General features: G+C 49.2%; 1 protein-coding gene across 1 annotated transcript in view; it reads left to right on the plus strand.

Annotated features, from left to right (window-relative positions):
* Window positions 1-13,291, plus strand: part of EGFLAM (EGF like, fibronectin type III and laminin G domains) — a 106,090-nt gene that overhangs the window by 76,936 nt on the left and 15,863 nt on the right. The window contains exons 15-17 of the mRNA XM_040977332.1: window positions 211-322; window positions 4,150-4,266; window positions 6,844-7,024. Coding sequence (XP_040833266.1) covers window positions 211-322; window positions 4,150-4,266; window positions 6,844-7,024 — 410 coding nt within the window. The remainder of the gene's footprint in view (window positions 1-210; window positions 323-4,149; window positions 4,267-6,843; window positions 7,025-13,291) is intronic.

A 13,291-nucleotide genomic window follows, 5' to 3' on the forward strand; every position in this document is an offset into this window, starting at 1 on the left:
CTTTTAATTCTATTCAGGCCCCCAGCAGGCTAGGTGATACTAGCAACCTTGGGGAGGACAATCTTACCTGTACAGTCCATGGACTGACAGGCTAATCTCTTCTGAAACACACTGCGGGAGAATGTCCCATCTCCTGTTGCATCCGCTATCTGGGCATCCCTTAGCCCTCAAGTTGACTCATAAGGTTAACATCATATCTTCCTTCAACAGGAGTGAAGACACCCTCACCCTTGGCCATTGGCATGAGCTACATGTGTCTCGCACAGCGAAGAATGGTATCTTACGGGTGGATAAGCAGAAGGTAGTGGAGGGAATGGCAGAGGTAAGAAGAATACACTTTCTCTTGATGGTTAGTGTGAAGCAGATTAATTTCTGCTTGTTATTATACTGCAAGGCATAGTGGTTAAGCATGCAAACTCCAGTACCTCAGTTGAAATCTCAGCTTTCCACTGGGCAAATTACTTTTCCATTCTTCCTCAGCCATGAATGGGAATAATAATAATTGTACTGGCCTTAGTGAGTCTTTGTAGGGATCAAGTAAGTTAATACTTCATAAACACAGCACTTCACAGCAATGCATTGTACTCCCTTTACCCCCAAATTTCATCTCTGTTATTAGCAGTTAATGTAGTATGAGTTAAGGCTAGTGGTATGGGGCACCTCTGACTAGAGAAGACTATAAAGCCAGACTCCTAGAGTTCAAAAGATAGCTTCACCACCACAACTGGGGTGAGCCCATGCTGGTTCCTGGACCTCAAATCACACTGACCTCGTGTGGATGAGGATAATGTGATAATGCTGGTGTTTCCTTCACCAAGAAACAAGAACTGAAGTAATTATGTATGTGAGACATAACAATTCCCAGTGCATAATCAGGGTTGTGAAACAGTCTTAAAATGAATTTTCCAAATTAATTGATAATGTGCTGTCATGGATTCAAGACCTTAAGATTTCTACTCAAGTGTGTAACTTTTTTCCAGGATTCTGTTCCTAAGGTCATGTCTGAAGAAAACTGTTTAAGAGAAGAATTTTTTTTTCAAACTATAACCTGCTAGGATTCTTCATGCACAGAAATGTACAGGCCATAAGACAGAGGGGACATTGAATTTGCCAATATCTGAGTTCCCAGTAGTCTTCCTTCTGTGCGAAGCAAGTAAAAAGGGCATTGGTGCAGCAGGATACACTTATAAGCCAGTAGATTGCTAGAGAAAGGAAAGAAGAACTTTGCTTGGAAATAAGATATTGGTCTAAGGAAGAAAGAAGAAAGGCGGACACACTTGTCCAGGACAGTCTTAGGGGACACAGTGGCAAAAGGACCTGCGGGAACCAAACACCTGCTTGGGAATGAGAAGAATCCCAAACTAGGATGTGCTTCAAGAGGTGGACACCCTTCACCCCTAGAAAATTCTATGTATATATTTGAGGAAGTGAAGGAAAATCTGGGAAAGGAAGAAGAAGGAAGGGAAAAGGGTGGATGGGATGAGAAGGAAGAGGAGGATGAGGAAGGAGAAACAGAAGGGTGGCCAGGAGGATTTCCTTAAGCCATGCAAAGGAGCCCCCTCTTCTCCCACAAGGCCTCACCCCTTCACTGGACACAACCCAACTCAAGTTTTTCCAGAACAGCCTGACTGCCCTGAAACCACCCCCCTTGCTCCTGAATCTTTCCCCATCACTTCTTTCTTTCTTATTTAAACTTTTGAGCAAGAACAAAGTCTAGGAGAGATGCCTGTGGATTTGTGCTGGCAGCTCCTGCCTGGAGCAGTGTCCTGTGGGCCCCAATAATTCCTGAACAGCCCTCTGCTTCTTTGATGACCCCCAGTTCAGGAAGAACCCTCCAGGCTGCCTGTGAGTTGTTGACCAAAGGCTGTTCAGCCTTTCATCCCTGCGAGTGCTCCCTAGGATAAGGGGTACATTCTCTTCCAGGATCCCTCTGCCACCTACCTCCTCTTCAGCTTTGAACCTCCCCTAAATCCGTGCTCCTGCTCCTGGCCAAGATCTTCCTGAACAAACTGTTCTCTCCCTTTTCAGCTTACAGGCAGTGTTTGTTAGGTAGGGTTATGTGGCCTGGCTCCTCCTAGCCAGGTTTATTTAGAAGGTGAGAAATACAGACACACGTGGGGCTATGTTCAGGGATAAAGTGGGCCAGGAAGGGAAAGGATGAGGGAGAGGTTTCTAGCTTCTATCCTCAGAGTCCACCTAAGGAGAGAGAAGAGGAGCGAGCCCCTCCTCAACACGGGCTCCTAAGGGTATGAAAGCAAATGGCCACATGGCACCACCCCTTTGAGATCCCAGGTAAGAGGAGGTACTCACTGGAAGTCATTTGACTGACAGATGGGCAGATAGGATTACATGGTGGGGAAATGTGGCTTCCAAATTTGTGACCCTGATCTAGCTGCCTAGGTCTGTATCACCCAGAGTGTACTCATTTCCAGGTATCTCAAAATTTAATTTATTTCTGTGACATTACAGGATGTTTTTTAATGAGATGGGCATTTTAAAATTTTTTAGTTATTTTTATTGGAAATGCAGATTTACACAAAGAAGAAGAGACAGAGAGAAATACCCAAATGGCCATAATGGCCAAAGCTAAACTGGGTAGGTTTAAACCTGGGAACCAGGAGCTTCTTTCCCATCTTCTACATGGGTGCAATGGCCCAGGAGCTTCTTCTGAGTTCTCCCATGTGGGTACAGGAACCCAGGGTCTTGGGGCCATCCTCCACTGCCTTCCCAGGCTGTTAACTGGGAGTTGAATGGGAAGTGGAGTAGCCAGGACTTGAACAGGCTTCCACATGGGATGCCAGTGCCCAGGTGGAAAATCAACTCCAACCATACAGGATTTTAACAATTTGTTGCCTACAACTTATAGTCAGGCCCACCTTCATCTGTGTGGGCTGTTAAAGCCTTTTCGAGGAGAAGACCCTGGGGACTGGCTCTAAGGTGTTCTGGAGAGTTTGGAAGGGGAAGAATGTCTGTGCCATTTGTGTTTGATAACAAGGACTGCTTCTCTCACTCCTTCCTGTCCTCTCTGGCCTTCTGGAGCTCTTGTCCTTGCCTTACTGACTGTAATATAATGATGCCAGCCACACTGAAACAATGATATTGCTTGCAACTCTGGCCAAGTGCTAAATGAGTGTTAGTTCAGCCAGCAGGAGAGCCAGATGGCACTGCAGCCAGCCACACTCACTCCCGAAGTGTCAGTAGCATATAACAAGGATTTAGTTCTCACTTGTCTGTGTTTAGCTGCAGCTTTCATTTGAGGCTGGGCTGAAGGAATAGGAGCAGGGAGAAGAGGCCTGGTGAAGCATTCTCTGAAAGCTTCTGTCCAAAATGGATTCATTGTTTTGCTCACATCTTATTGGCTAACATGTCACATGGTTCCTGCTTCCTGCAGGGAGGGTGCTGGAGTGTTACATACCAACAAACAGTAATGCAGGCCATGCATCCACTGTGACTCAACCACAGAGCAGATGCAAACCTACTTGAATGTTTGTGGGCCATAAAAATTGAGAGATTCCAGAACTTTTTAAAAAATCACCAACTTTCATTTATTTGAAAGAAAAAGGCAGGGAACTTCCATCTACTGGTTCACTTCCCCAAATACCTACAACTGCCAGGGCTGGAACATGCCAAAGCCTTGAGTCGGGAAGTCAGTCCAGGTCTGCTATGTGAACAGTGGGCATCCAGGACCTGGAGGCACCAGCTACCATCTCTCAGGGTGCACATTAGCAGGAAGCTGGAAATGGAAGTGGCGCTGGATTTAACCCCAGTCATTCCATATGGGATTGCAAGTGTTCATCATGACATCTGAGCCAATGTGCCACATGCCCACCCTTACACTTACCGTTGAATTCCATTTTTTCATAAACACTTTGAAACAGTCTCTCAGCGTGATTCCTATTTTACACAGGATGTTTTTGAGTCTCAGAGTCGGTAAGAATTTGGCAACATTCAGACACGTGTTTGGTAGCAATAGGAAACACGATGGAAGTCAAACCAGTGTGTAGAGGGATTATTGTGATGGGCCTCCTGGCTCTTGCTGCCACTGGACACCCCCACCCCCTCACCTCACCAAGTGAAATATGAGACACATTTGGGTGATAAGTGTCCCCTCTAAAGTTATATTGTGCTTTGTTTGTAATCTCTTTCCAGGGAGGCTTTACCCAGATTAAGTGCAACACGGACATTTTTATCGGTGGAGTCCCCAATTACGATGACGTGAAAAAGAACTCGGGCATCCTCAAGCCGTTTACTGGGAGCATCCAGAAGGTAGAGGCTGCTTGCTTTTCTCCTATCTCCTGGGCCACCATGTCTGTGGACAGTGGGATTGGGCATTGGGGTATGTGGACTCTGCTACACCCAAAGAAGAGGCTTCCAGGAAGCTTTAGGATGTGATTCAAAAAAAATCAATCCAATCTCACTGTCTTGCAACATCTGTTCTTGGAGGTCTCTGCTAAGCTTGTATTCCATGAATGGCACTGTGTGAAGGCCGACTTTTTGTTTGTTTGTTTGTTTGTTTTTGCAAATCCACCAGAATATTCTGGGACTGCAGAGGGGACAGCAGGTGCAGGTCACTGCAGGGACACACACTTCTGTAACAGGGAAGCAAGCGAGTGGGAGTGATGGCAGCTCTTGACTTGTGCTTCTCGGGCTTGGAGTTTGCTCAAGAGCAAACGTGCATGCTCATCCCCCACCCAAGCAGTTGTTCATCGACCATGTAACCAAGCTCTTCCCAAAGTTATGTGTCCATTTGAAAGAGGAAGATATGGCCAGATAGAGGTATCCCCCATCCACTGGTTCACTCCCCAATTGCTTGCAGCACTCAGGGCTGGGCCAGGTGGAAGCTGGGAGTCAGGAACTCACTCCTGGTGTCCCCCCTGGGTGGAGCCATCACCTGTGTCCCTCCAAAGTACACATCACCAGGAAGCTAGCCTCAAACTCAAACCTCCCCTGTGGAGTTCAGGCATCACAGGCAGCATCTTCTCCACCATCCTCAACACCTTCCCCGTCATGAAGCTCTTGAGAACGCAGATGAGTTCCTCTCTAGGAGGTTCCAAAAACCAAGATGCCAACCCCACCCAGTCATGGAGTCTTTCTCTTATAATGTCCGTGGTCTCTGGGTCTAAAAAAAGGCTGCACCTGTGACTCTCCTGCCACCTGACTCATCAGCCCCAACTCAAAGAACCACCAAACACTGGGGATGAGGGGGCGGTGGAGGACAGGGCTGGAGGAAGAGCGAAACAGATCATGTTGCTTTCTGGGTGTGGGCTTCATCCTGTTTTCCTTCAGTGACCAAGGCTGGCATGTGAGGCACATGTTGTTCTAGAGGCTGAGATGAAATGCCAGGGAAGATAATGTAAGAGAGGGATGGTGGGAGAAGGTCCTGAATGGATCAGCACAGCCCAGCACTGAGAAGAGCCCCGGGGGTTGTCTCCTTTTTGTCTCAGATCCCATGACTGAGCCTGGACTCTGCTGTGCTCCCCTTTATGGCTGGACCACAATGTCAGGGACACTTCATCGATCCCCCAACATGAGCAGGACTGACTGTGCTAGCCGAGAGTTGACATTCAAACTTGAGATGCCAGTTTCATTCCCTCTGCCTACCCTTCTCACGTCACACACAGCCCTTTCCTGCTAGCCTCCGGGTGAGGCCACTCCCCGCACCCCATGCCAGAGGTACTGGCTGTGACACAGTCTGCATTGAACGGTGCCATTCTGGCCTCTGTGCAAACCCCTGTCACTTGGTTTCACAGTCCGTTGCTTTCAGCCTGAAAGGGGGAGTTTATAAAAGGACCACAGCAACTCCCTGCACCATCTTAGACTCAGGACTGTGGACAAGTCTTCTCGCTTTGCTATCCGAGGGTTGGGCCAGCCTCTGGATGCCTGAAAGGAAGTGCCATTGCTAACCCCTTAACGACCTGTGGGCAGTTGGGGCTCCACTGGCAGGAGTTCTCTCTGTCCCTGAATTCTGCAAAAGCCAGCAACAGCTCAGCGTGAATGTACCTTCCCAATCAGGGGGTGGAAAGCTTGGGTCTGTTTATCTGGATTCACTGATGCACACAGAGAAGTCTCTAGATTCCCTAGAGCCACATCGTCAGGGTAGGGGCACAAAGGAACTCTCCCTCCAGCCCATGAAATACATGCACAGCAGTGCTAAAACCATGACGTAAGACCTCAGGTTCACAGGCCACCGTTTTTTTTAGTGATGGGGAGAGGGAAGAAACACAGAAATGTCATCAAGGAAGGAAGGCAAAGGAGTTACTGAAGGTCAAGGAGGCCCACTTGATGGAGGTCAAGGAAAGGACACAAGGGCATGCGCCAGAAGCACCTGCAAGCCTCGGTGGCTTCCACGGCCCCTCAGCCATTGCTGCCTTGGAGTCTCAGCTTCCTAGTAGCAGCTCTCAGCCTTGTCTGAAGCTTCCCCGGTGATGCTTGGGAGAATTTAAAGGTCACTGAGGACTGGGTCCCTTTTCCCCCTTCCCCACACCCTAAGATTCTGGTTCCATCCATTTGGCTGGGCCAGGCATTGGCCATCCGGAGGACCTAAACTCTCAGGTCCCAGATACTCTTTTTGGATCTGGCAGGGGAGTTTGGAGGGAGAAAGAGTAGATGCAGAGGGGGGTGGTGGCAGTTAGTTTTCTGAAACCAAGGGAATGTTATCTTACAGATTGTCCCAAGAACCCAAAATCCGCACTCAGAGTAGGTCCTGCACCACTTACAAGCCTTTAAAAGCAGGATCTGCACTTCCACGTTTTACATCCCTGCTCTGTTCAGTCGGGGAAGCTTAGGGAGACCTCAAAGATGTTTCTGCAACTCCTCAACTTCTTTACATTTTTCTTTCCCAAGATCGTCCTGAATGACCGCACCATCCACGTGAGACATGACTTCACATCTGGCGTGAATGTGGAGAATGCTGCCCACCCTTGCGTGGGGGCACCTTGCACCCACGGGGGCAGCTGCCGGCCCCGGAAGGAGGGCTACGAGTGTGACTGCCCCTTGGGCTTTGAGGGGCTGCACTGCCAGAAAGGTACCCTTGGGGCGTCTCTGGAGCAAGTGGAGGGGGGGACCGCAAGAATTGATGGGTAACCCCCACTCTTAAAAGAAGAAAGGGTTGCACTGCTTCAGCTGCATTGGTTATTTTAATCAATTATTTTAATTACTTATTAGATGATTAATGGTCTGTACATATCTAATTGCTTTTTTAAATTAAAGTTTTATCTCTTTATTGAAAAGGCAGAGATAGAGGCAGGAAAAGAGAGAGAAAGGTCTTCCATCTACTGGCTCGCTCCACAAAGATTATCAACTAATCTAGAGCTAAAGCTGGGCCAGACTCCTAGGAACCCCAATTTCCTAGGTGCCTTTGCAAAGAGCTGGACCAGAAGTGGACCAGCTTCAATTCAAACTGGTGCTCGTATGGGATGTTGGTGCTGCAGGTGGTGGCTTAACTCATTGTGTTACGACAGCCAGCCACAAATGCTTAAGAAGAATTGAAAGATGTTTTTGCTAATAGTAGATAATTAAGAGATAAGTTTGCGGATTTTCAAAAGGTACATGGAGAGTGGCTATGATGGAAAAACTATGCGTGACTTTCAAAACTGTGTGCACTCAGACCTTCCCATGAGCTTTTTGAAGACCTCTTGTATGCAAGCCAACGCATGTGAAATCTTTAGAACAGTGCCTGGTACATAGGGAACCACTAGGAGGAAGGAAAATGCATTAGTGCCCTGCCTGAGCAATGCAGTTGACTGAAAGCCCAAGCAGATCGCAGCACACGAGTTCCTGCTGCACTTAGAGGCTGTGGCCTTGGCATCTAGGGCTGCGCTGCCCACACAGATCAATTGTGTTGGACCACACGGGCTGCCTTGCTTTAAATGTCAGTTTGACTTCACCTACACAGAAACTAGAAGTAAAGCAAACAGACCTGAGGAAGAAAGGCAAGGAGCTTGCAAAGGAGGATAACTCACTCTCTTTCCTACCTATTTCCTGGCTCTTTGGGTTTTTATCAAAACTATGGCTTAGGGAAAACCTATCAATTACAGATGGGCACTTCAGTATGAGGTAATAGAAGGGGGAGTTGTTTTGCAGCATCCTTGGGAGAAGATGAAAGGTGACAGTTTTATAACCAGAAGACTTTGGCAGCATTTCTTATATTTAAATGGAATTGAATAGCAAAATGTGCACTGCAACTTTCTTTAGCAAAGAAGAGTAATTGATTCATTTGTGGATCATCCTGATTATAATTCTAACAAGCAAATTGTTGTTAAGCTAATGAGATGTACTTACAGAGATTAAGTTCAAGAGTGGCCCATTCATTCAGAAAATTGGGTCTGAATTTCACACATCGGTGTTTGGGTTTCCAAGTCTGCAATCATACCAAGGGCATTTCAGGCTTGCTTCTCAAAGTAGCAGCCAATATATAAATGAGCATTTAGCTTTGGGAATTAGGAGGAGGAAAGGCTAATTTGTGATCTTGTTAGCTGTGATTTCCTGCCATAGAACATTAGCCTGTTGCCGATATGAAGTGCTCCCATTAGTAGCTTTGTTATCATAGCCTCAGGTTCAATGAGAAGCAGTTGCACTGGATGGGGCAGATCCCACCGGGGAGCTGGCCTGCTGGCAGGGTCTGGGGGAACACAGAGAGGTGGGAAGGACTGGAGGGCCATTGGGCCTCTCTTCCTGCAGCCAGAACCAGGAATAAGTTGTCCTGCGGCTCCTAAGGCAGGCTGGCTCTCCGCTAGTCTCAGCAGGGAGGCGCCAGGTGGACTGCACAGGGACTGCTTCTTTTGCTCACCTCCTGGTGGCTCAAGAGAGCAGGAGCCACTCAGAAAAATTCTGGAGCAGTTGCAGGCACCAGACCAGCATGGTGGTCCGGGGACTTGTCATCTGCTGAGCTTCTAAGGCAGTTTCGGGGTGCAAGTGGCTCCCCACAACAGTGGGACCTGAGGCAAACCCAGCTGCCCCATCCCAACCTCACAAGACCCTGGGAAGTTCTTCTTACTCTTAGCTAAGACAGCAGGCATCAACAGAAATCATAAAATTTGCAGTTGGGGGCCCTTTGCCTTCTGTTTGGAGACATTTTCTTTAATTCTATTTTTTTTTTATTTGAGAGGGAAAGAGGCACACAGAGATCATCCATCCACCGGCTCACTCTCCAAATACTAGCAGTGGCTCTTGGGTCAAGCTAAAGGTAGGAACCTGGAGCTGAATCTGCATCTCACAAGTGGATGGCAGGTACCTAGGTGCTTGGCTATCACTGATCGCCTCCCAGCAAGTTGGAACTGGAAGTGTATCTGGGACCTGAATCCTGCACTCCCGTATGGGAAAAGGGTGACCCAAGTAATACCTTAGCCACTGTACCAAATGCCCACCCCTGGAACGCCCCCTTTTGTTCTTCTTTTTTTTTTTTTTAAGTCAGAGAGACAGAGAGAGTGAGGCATCTTCCGTCTTCTGGCCCACTCCCCAGATGGCCATATAGGCCTGGCACCACCTCACACCCCAGTGCTTCCCCAACACGCAGACAATCCTTCTCATCTCTCACAAGGGCTTTTCACAAGGCCTCCTCATTAAAAAACGAGTCCCAGCCTTGGAGAGTCCTTTCTTCTTTCTCTGCACTTATCCAAATGTACTCGTCTTCTGTTCTAGTCCCTTTACAGAGCCTTGCTGTGCCTGGGTGTCCATGGAGGAGGGCAAGGCGCAGGTGCTTCCTCCTCCTCAGTAGCGGACAGCTCACTGGGCAAAGAGCTGAGCTATGGCCCTCCTATTCCTTCCCCTCCCTGCCTGGCCGAGAGCAGCCCAGAGGGACAAAAGGATCTCACAGGCCACTAGATGGGGCTGTTTCTCTGCTCAGCACGCTGAGGATGGCGTAGCCCTAAGCCTTGGGCACAGGCTCTGCAGGCAGATTGCTAGAAGGGAGCGTGCTTGTCGGTAGTGATGGACCACACACGCAAGTTACTGTGCTGTGCTGAAGCTGGTTTTGGTCATTTTTTTGTCACAGCGTATAAAATCATAGCTTTTATGAAAGTAGATCCTACTTTAAGAAGACTGTATGCGAAATAAAGTAATAATTTTAAATTTTATATAAAACTGGCCTTGTAGTTTTAGCAAGTTAAGCTGCCACCTGCTGGGTGTCCTATGGGTGCTGGTTCAAGTCCCAGTTGCTCCACTCCTCACCCAGCTCCCCAAGAATGCAGTGTGGAAGCAGAGGGGAAATGACCCAAGCACGTGGGCCGCTGCACCCATGTGAGAGACCTGGATGAAGAACCAGGCTCCTGGCCTTGGCCTGACTCAAGTCTGCCTATTAAGGCCGTTTGAGGAGTGAGCCAAGCAAAAGGAGATCTCTCTCTTGCTCTTGCCCTCTCCTTCTCTCTCTCCTTCTCTCTCTCTTTGCCTTCCAAATAATTAAAAATTTTTAGAAGATATCTATTATGAATACTTTAGGAAATTCATTTTCTTAGGATGCGTGTGTCATTAAACAGTGACAAAGGTGGAGATGTTTATCCTAGATGCTGGCATTCAGATAGTTGAAAAACTAGCGACAGTGTTCATTTATCTACATCGTGGCTACAGAATCTATTTACTTACTAAGATTGCATATCCCTTATCTAAAATTTCTTAGGGCCACAAGTATTTCAAAGTTCAGTTTTTTTAAGATTTGGCATATATAATGAGATGCCTGTCGGAGGAGAGACTTAAGTCTAAATGCAGAATTCATTCATGTCTTACATGCACGTGGCACACGTGACCTGAGGGTAATTGCATACAGTATTGGCGATACACTTGTTTTTTGACATGACCCATCACCAGGGTCGGGTGTGAAGTTTTTCACTGGTGGCGTCATGTTGGCGCTCAAAAACTTTTGGATTTTGGAGTATTTAGGGCTTAGGATTGGAGATGCTCAAGCCCTAGAATAAAGAATGCCATCCCAAGTAGAATTGTCCAACAAGGCACTGCCCCCAGTGGAGGTGTCCCCCCGAGAGCCGCCATCAGCTTTGCAGCTGGAGCGGTCACTTGTTGAGACCTGCTGGGCAGTGATATCCACGCATGGCTTGCCTTCCCAAGTCCTGAGTGTGCATGAAAGAGCCGTTGTCCCGTCAGTACTTTCTAGTCCGTTGGGGAGAGTCAGTCCCTCAAGTGGAAAATTCGCTCGGCCTGGGCTGCAGGACTTCTGGCCCAGAGCCCGTTATTCACTGGGGTGCTGTGTGTGAGAGAGCGAAAAGACATGTTCCGCAGACCCTGCAGTCAGCCCGTGGCTCCAGAGAGAAGCACACAGCACAAGTAAGGTATAAAGCTTTGGTTAGAAGACAGTCGTGACTATGGTAGCAAGGACACAAGCTGCCGGGGCCACGAGGGACTGGAGCCCATTTCCGGCTCCCACGTGTTTGGGCAGAATGAATATTTCCCTACGCGATGGACCTCTTCCTGTTTCCTTCCAGAGCAGACCAGGGCCCTTCGTCCCTCGCAGAGAATCAGGGCTCGGGCATCTTGCAAAGGAGGCTGAGGCGGGGGTTAGGGTACTGTTTCCCACAATAGAGAGAACAGAGACAGCTGGCAGACTTGTCCGTCCTTGCTCCAAGGCTCTGCAGCAGGGAGCTCTTTCTCTGGGTGTGAAGGACAAGCTGGGTAGAAGACAAGGGCGCCTCGGGAGTGATAGAATGAGAAGAGAGCCGATTATCATGGACACCTCCAAGCTGTTAAGCAGCCCATGGCGGCAGTGGCGGGGAGTGAATGGGTGCCGCTCACACCAGTCAGTGATGACCAGTGGGACCTGCCAGGGCTGTGGTCTCATTCCCAGAGAGGACCTTGTGGGCATTTGGTAGGGCTTTGTGAGAGCAGCAAGCCCATTTCCAAGCGCTTGCCTGTGTCTCCGGCATGGCTGGGGTTTGACAACGGCTGCTAAAGTCTGCATCTCCCTGTTCTCTTTCACGCTGGCACCGGGCAGAGTGTGGGAACTACTGCCTCAATAGTAAGTACAGTAAGTCCTCTGACAGGCCGAGACACCCTGGGCTCCTGCCAAGGCAGGCTCCGGCCAGGCCCTGGGCACAGCACCAGCCATCTGCATGCAGAGGGGACCTGGGGTTAATGGGGGAGCAGTGGGGAACTCAGACCTGTTGTCCAGGGGCCCAGGGGGACCCTGCCTCTGCACCCTCTGGCCTGGGAACACACTGAACTTGGGGAGTGCGGAGTGTCTGAGCTGAGGGCTTAGCCAGCTGGCCAGAGGGGCTCACCCAGACCCTGGGGCTCAGTGTACAGAGCTGATGTGTGACAAGCATGTCCTGACCACTTCAAGGAGTGCAGGGAACAGCGGCCATGTGCAGGGAACATTGGCTTCAGGCCCACAGCCATGGCCAATATCATCAGGGACAAGCCCAGATTGTACCTCACCCTGGGCCTGAGCCAGATACTGGTAGGGGGAAGTGGGGAAGAAGGGGGATGGGGAAGGCTGCTCCTCATGGCTTGGGGGTGTTCTGGGAGGTTCCCTGTTGGTGCCCTTGGACGAGCCCTCCTTCCTGTTCTTTATGCCCGCCCAGTTCCTGAGATGGGGCCACCACACGCCCTCCCCCACCACCACCTCTGCTTTTTTTCTCTCTCATTTCCCTTCCTCTTTCCCTCCCGTTCCTGTTCTGTCCCCTCGGGTGGATCCTCTCTCCCTCCTCTGCCTCCATGCCCCCATTTCCCTGTCTGGTGGCTGCCATCTTGCTGCCTCTTCCTTTTTTTCTCACAGGGTTTCCCGGCTCTCCCTTGTTCCCTCCCTGGCCCGCTGTTTTGCCCTCTGGCCTTCTGTTTTCTCCCAGGCTCTTTGCCCTCCATCCCTCCTTGGGCTGGTGGGCCTCCCACTCCTTCCTGTCTCCACCTCCTTCCTCTCCACGCTCTTCCTCCTCCTACCTGCCTTGACCAGGAGGCGGGGTGGCAGCAGCCCCAGCTGTCTCCTCCCTGTCCTCACCGGTTCTCTGGCCACAGGCCATGGCCCAGGGCTGTGCTGCCCCAGAGGACAATAAGGCAGTCTCTTGCTTGCTTACCTCATAAATGACCTGTGAAGTTTGTATTTCTCTTCCTTTGCTCTTTCACTTTGTTTTTTTCTTTCCCTCCATGCTCCTCAACCCCTCCCTTTTATTTCCTATGAAAAGGTTTTGGAACCTGCTCACATAAGAACTTGAACTTAGGGGACCAATGTTTGTTTTCTATCTCTCTTTTGAATGTTTTAAAAAAAGTTTAAGCTTTCCCATTAGTCATGGACACCAAATAACTATACATTTTTTCCTCTTGATGCAGAGTTCTGAGTTTAGTGTCCTTTTTT

The sequence above is a fragment of the Ochotona curzoniae genome, unplaced genomic scaffold (assembly GCF_017591425.1).
Source record: "Ochotona curzoniae isolate NIBS_2020 unplaced genomic scaffold, NIBS_Ocur_1.0 contig_2754, whole genome shotgun sequence".
Lineage (NCBI taxonomy): Eukaryota > Metazoa > Chordata > Mammalia > Lagomorpha > Ochotonidae > Ochotona > Ochotona curzoniae.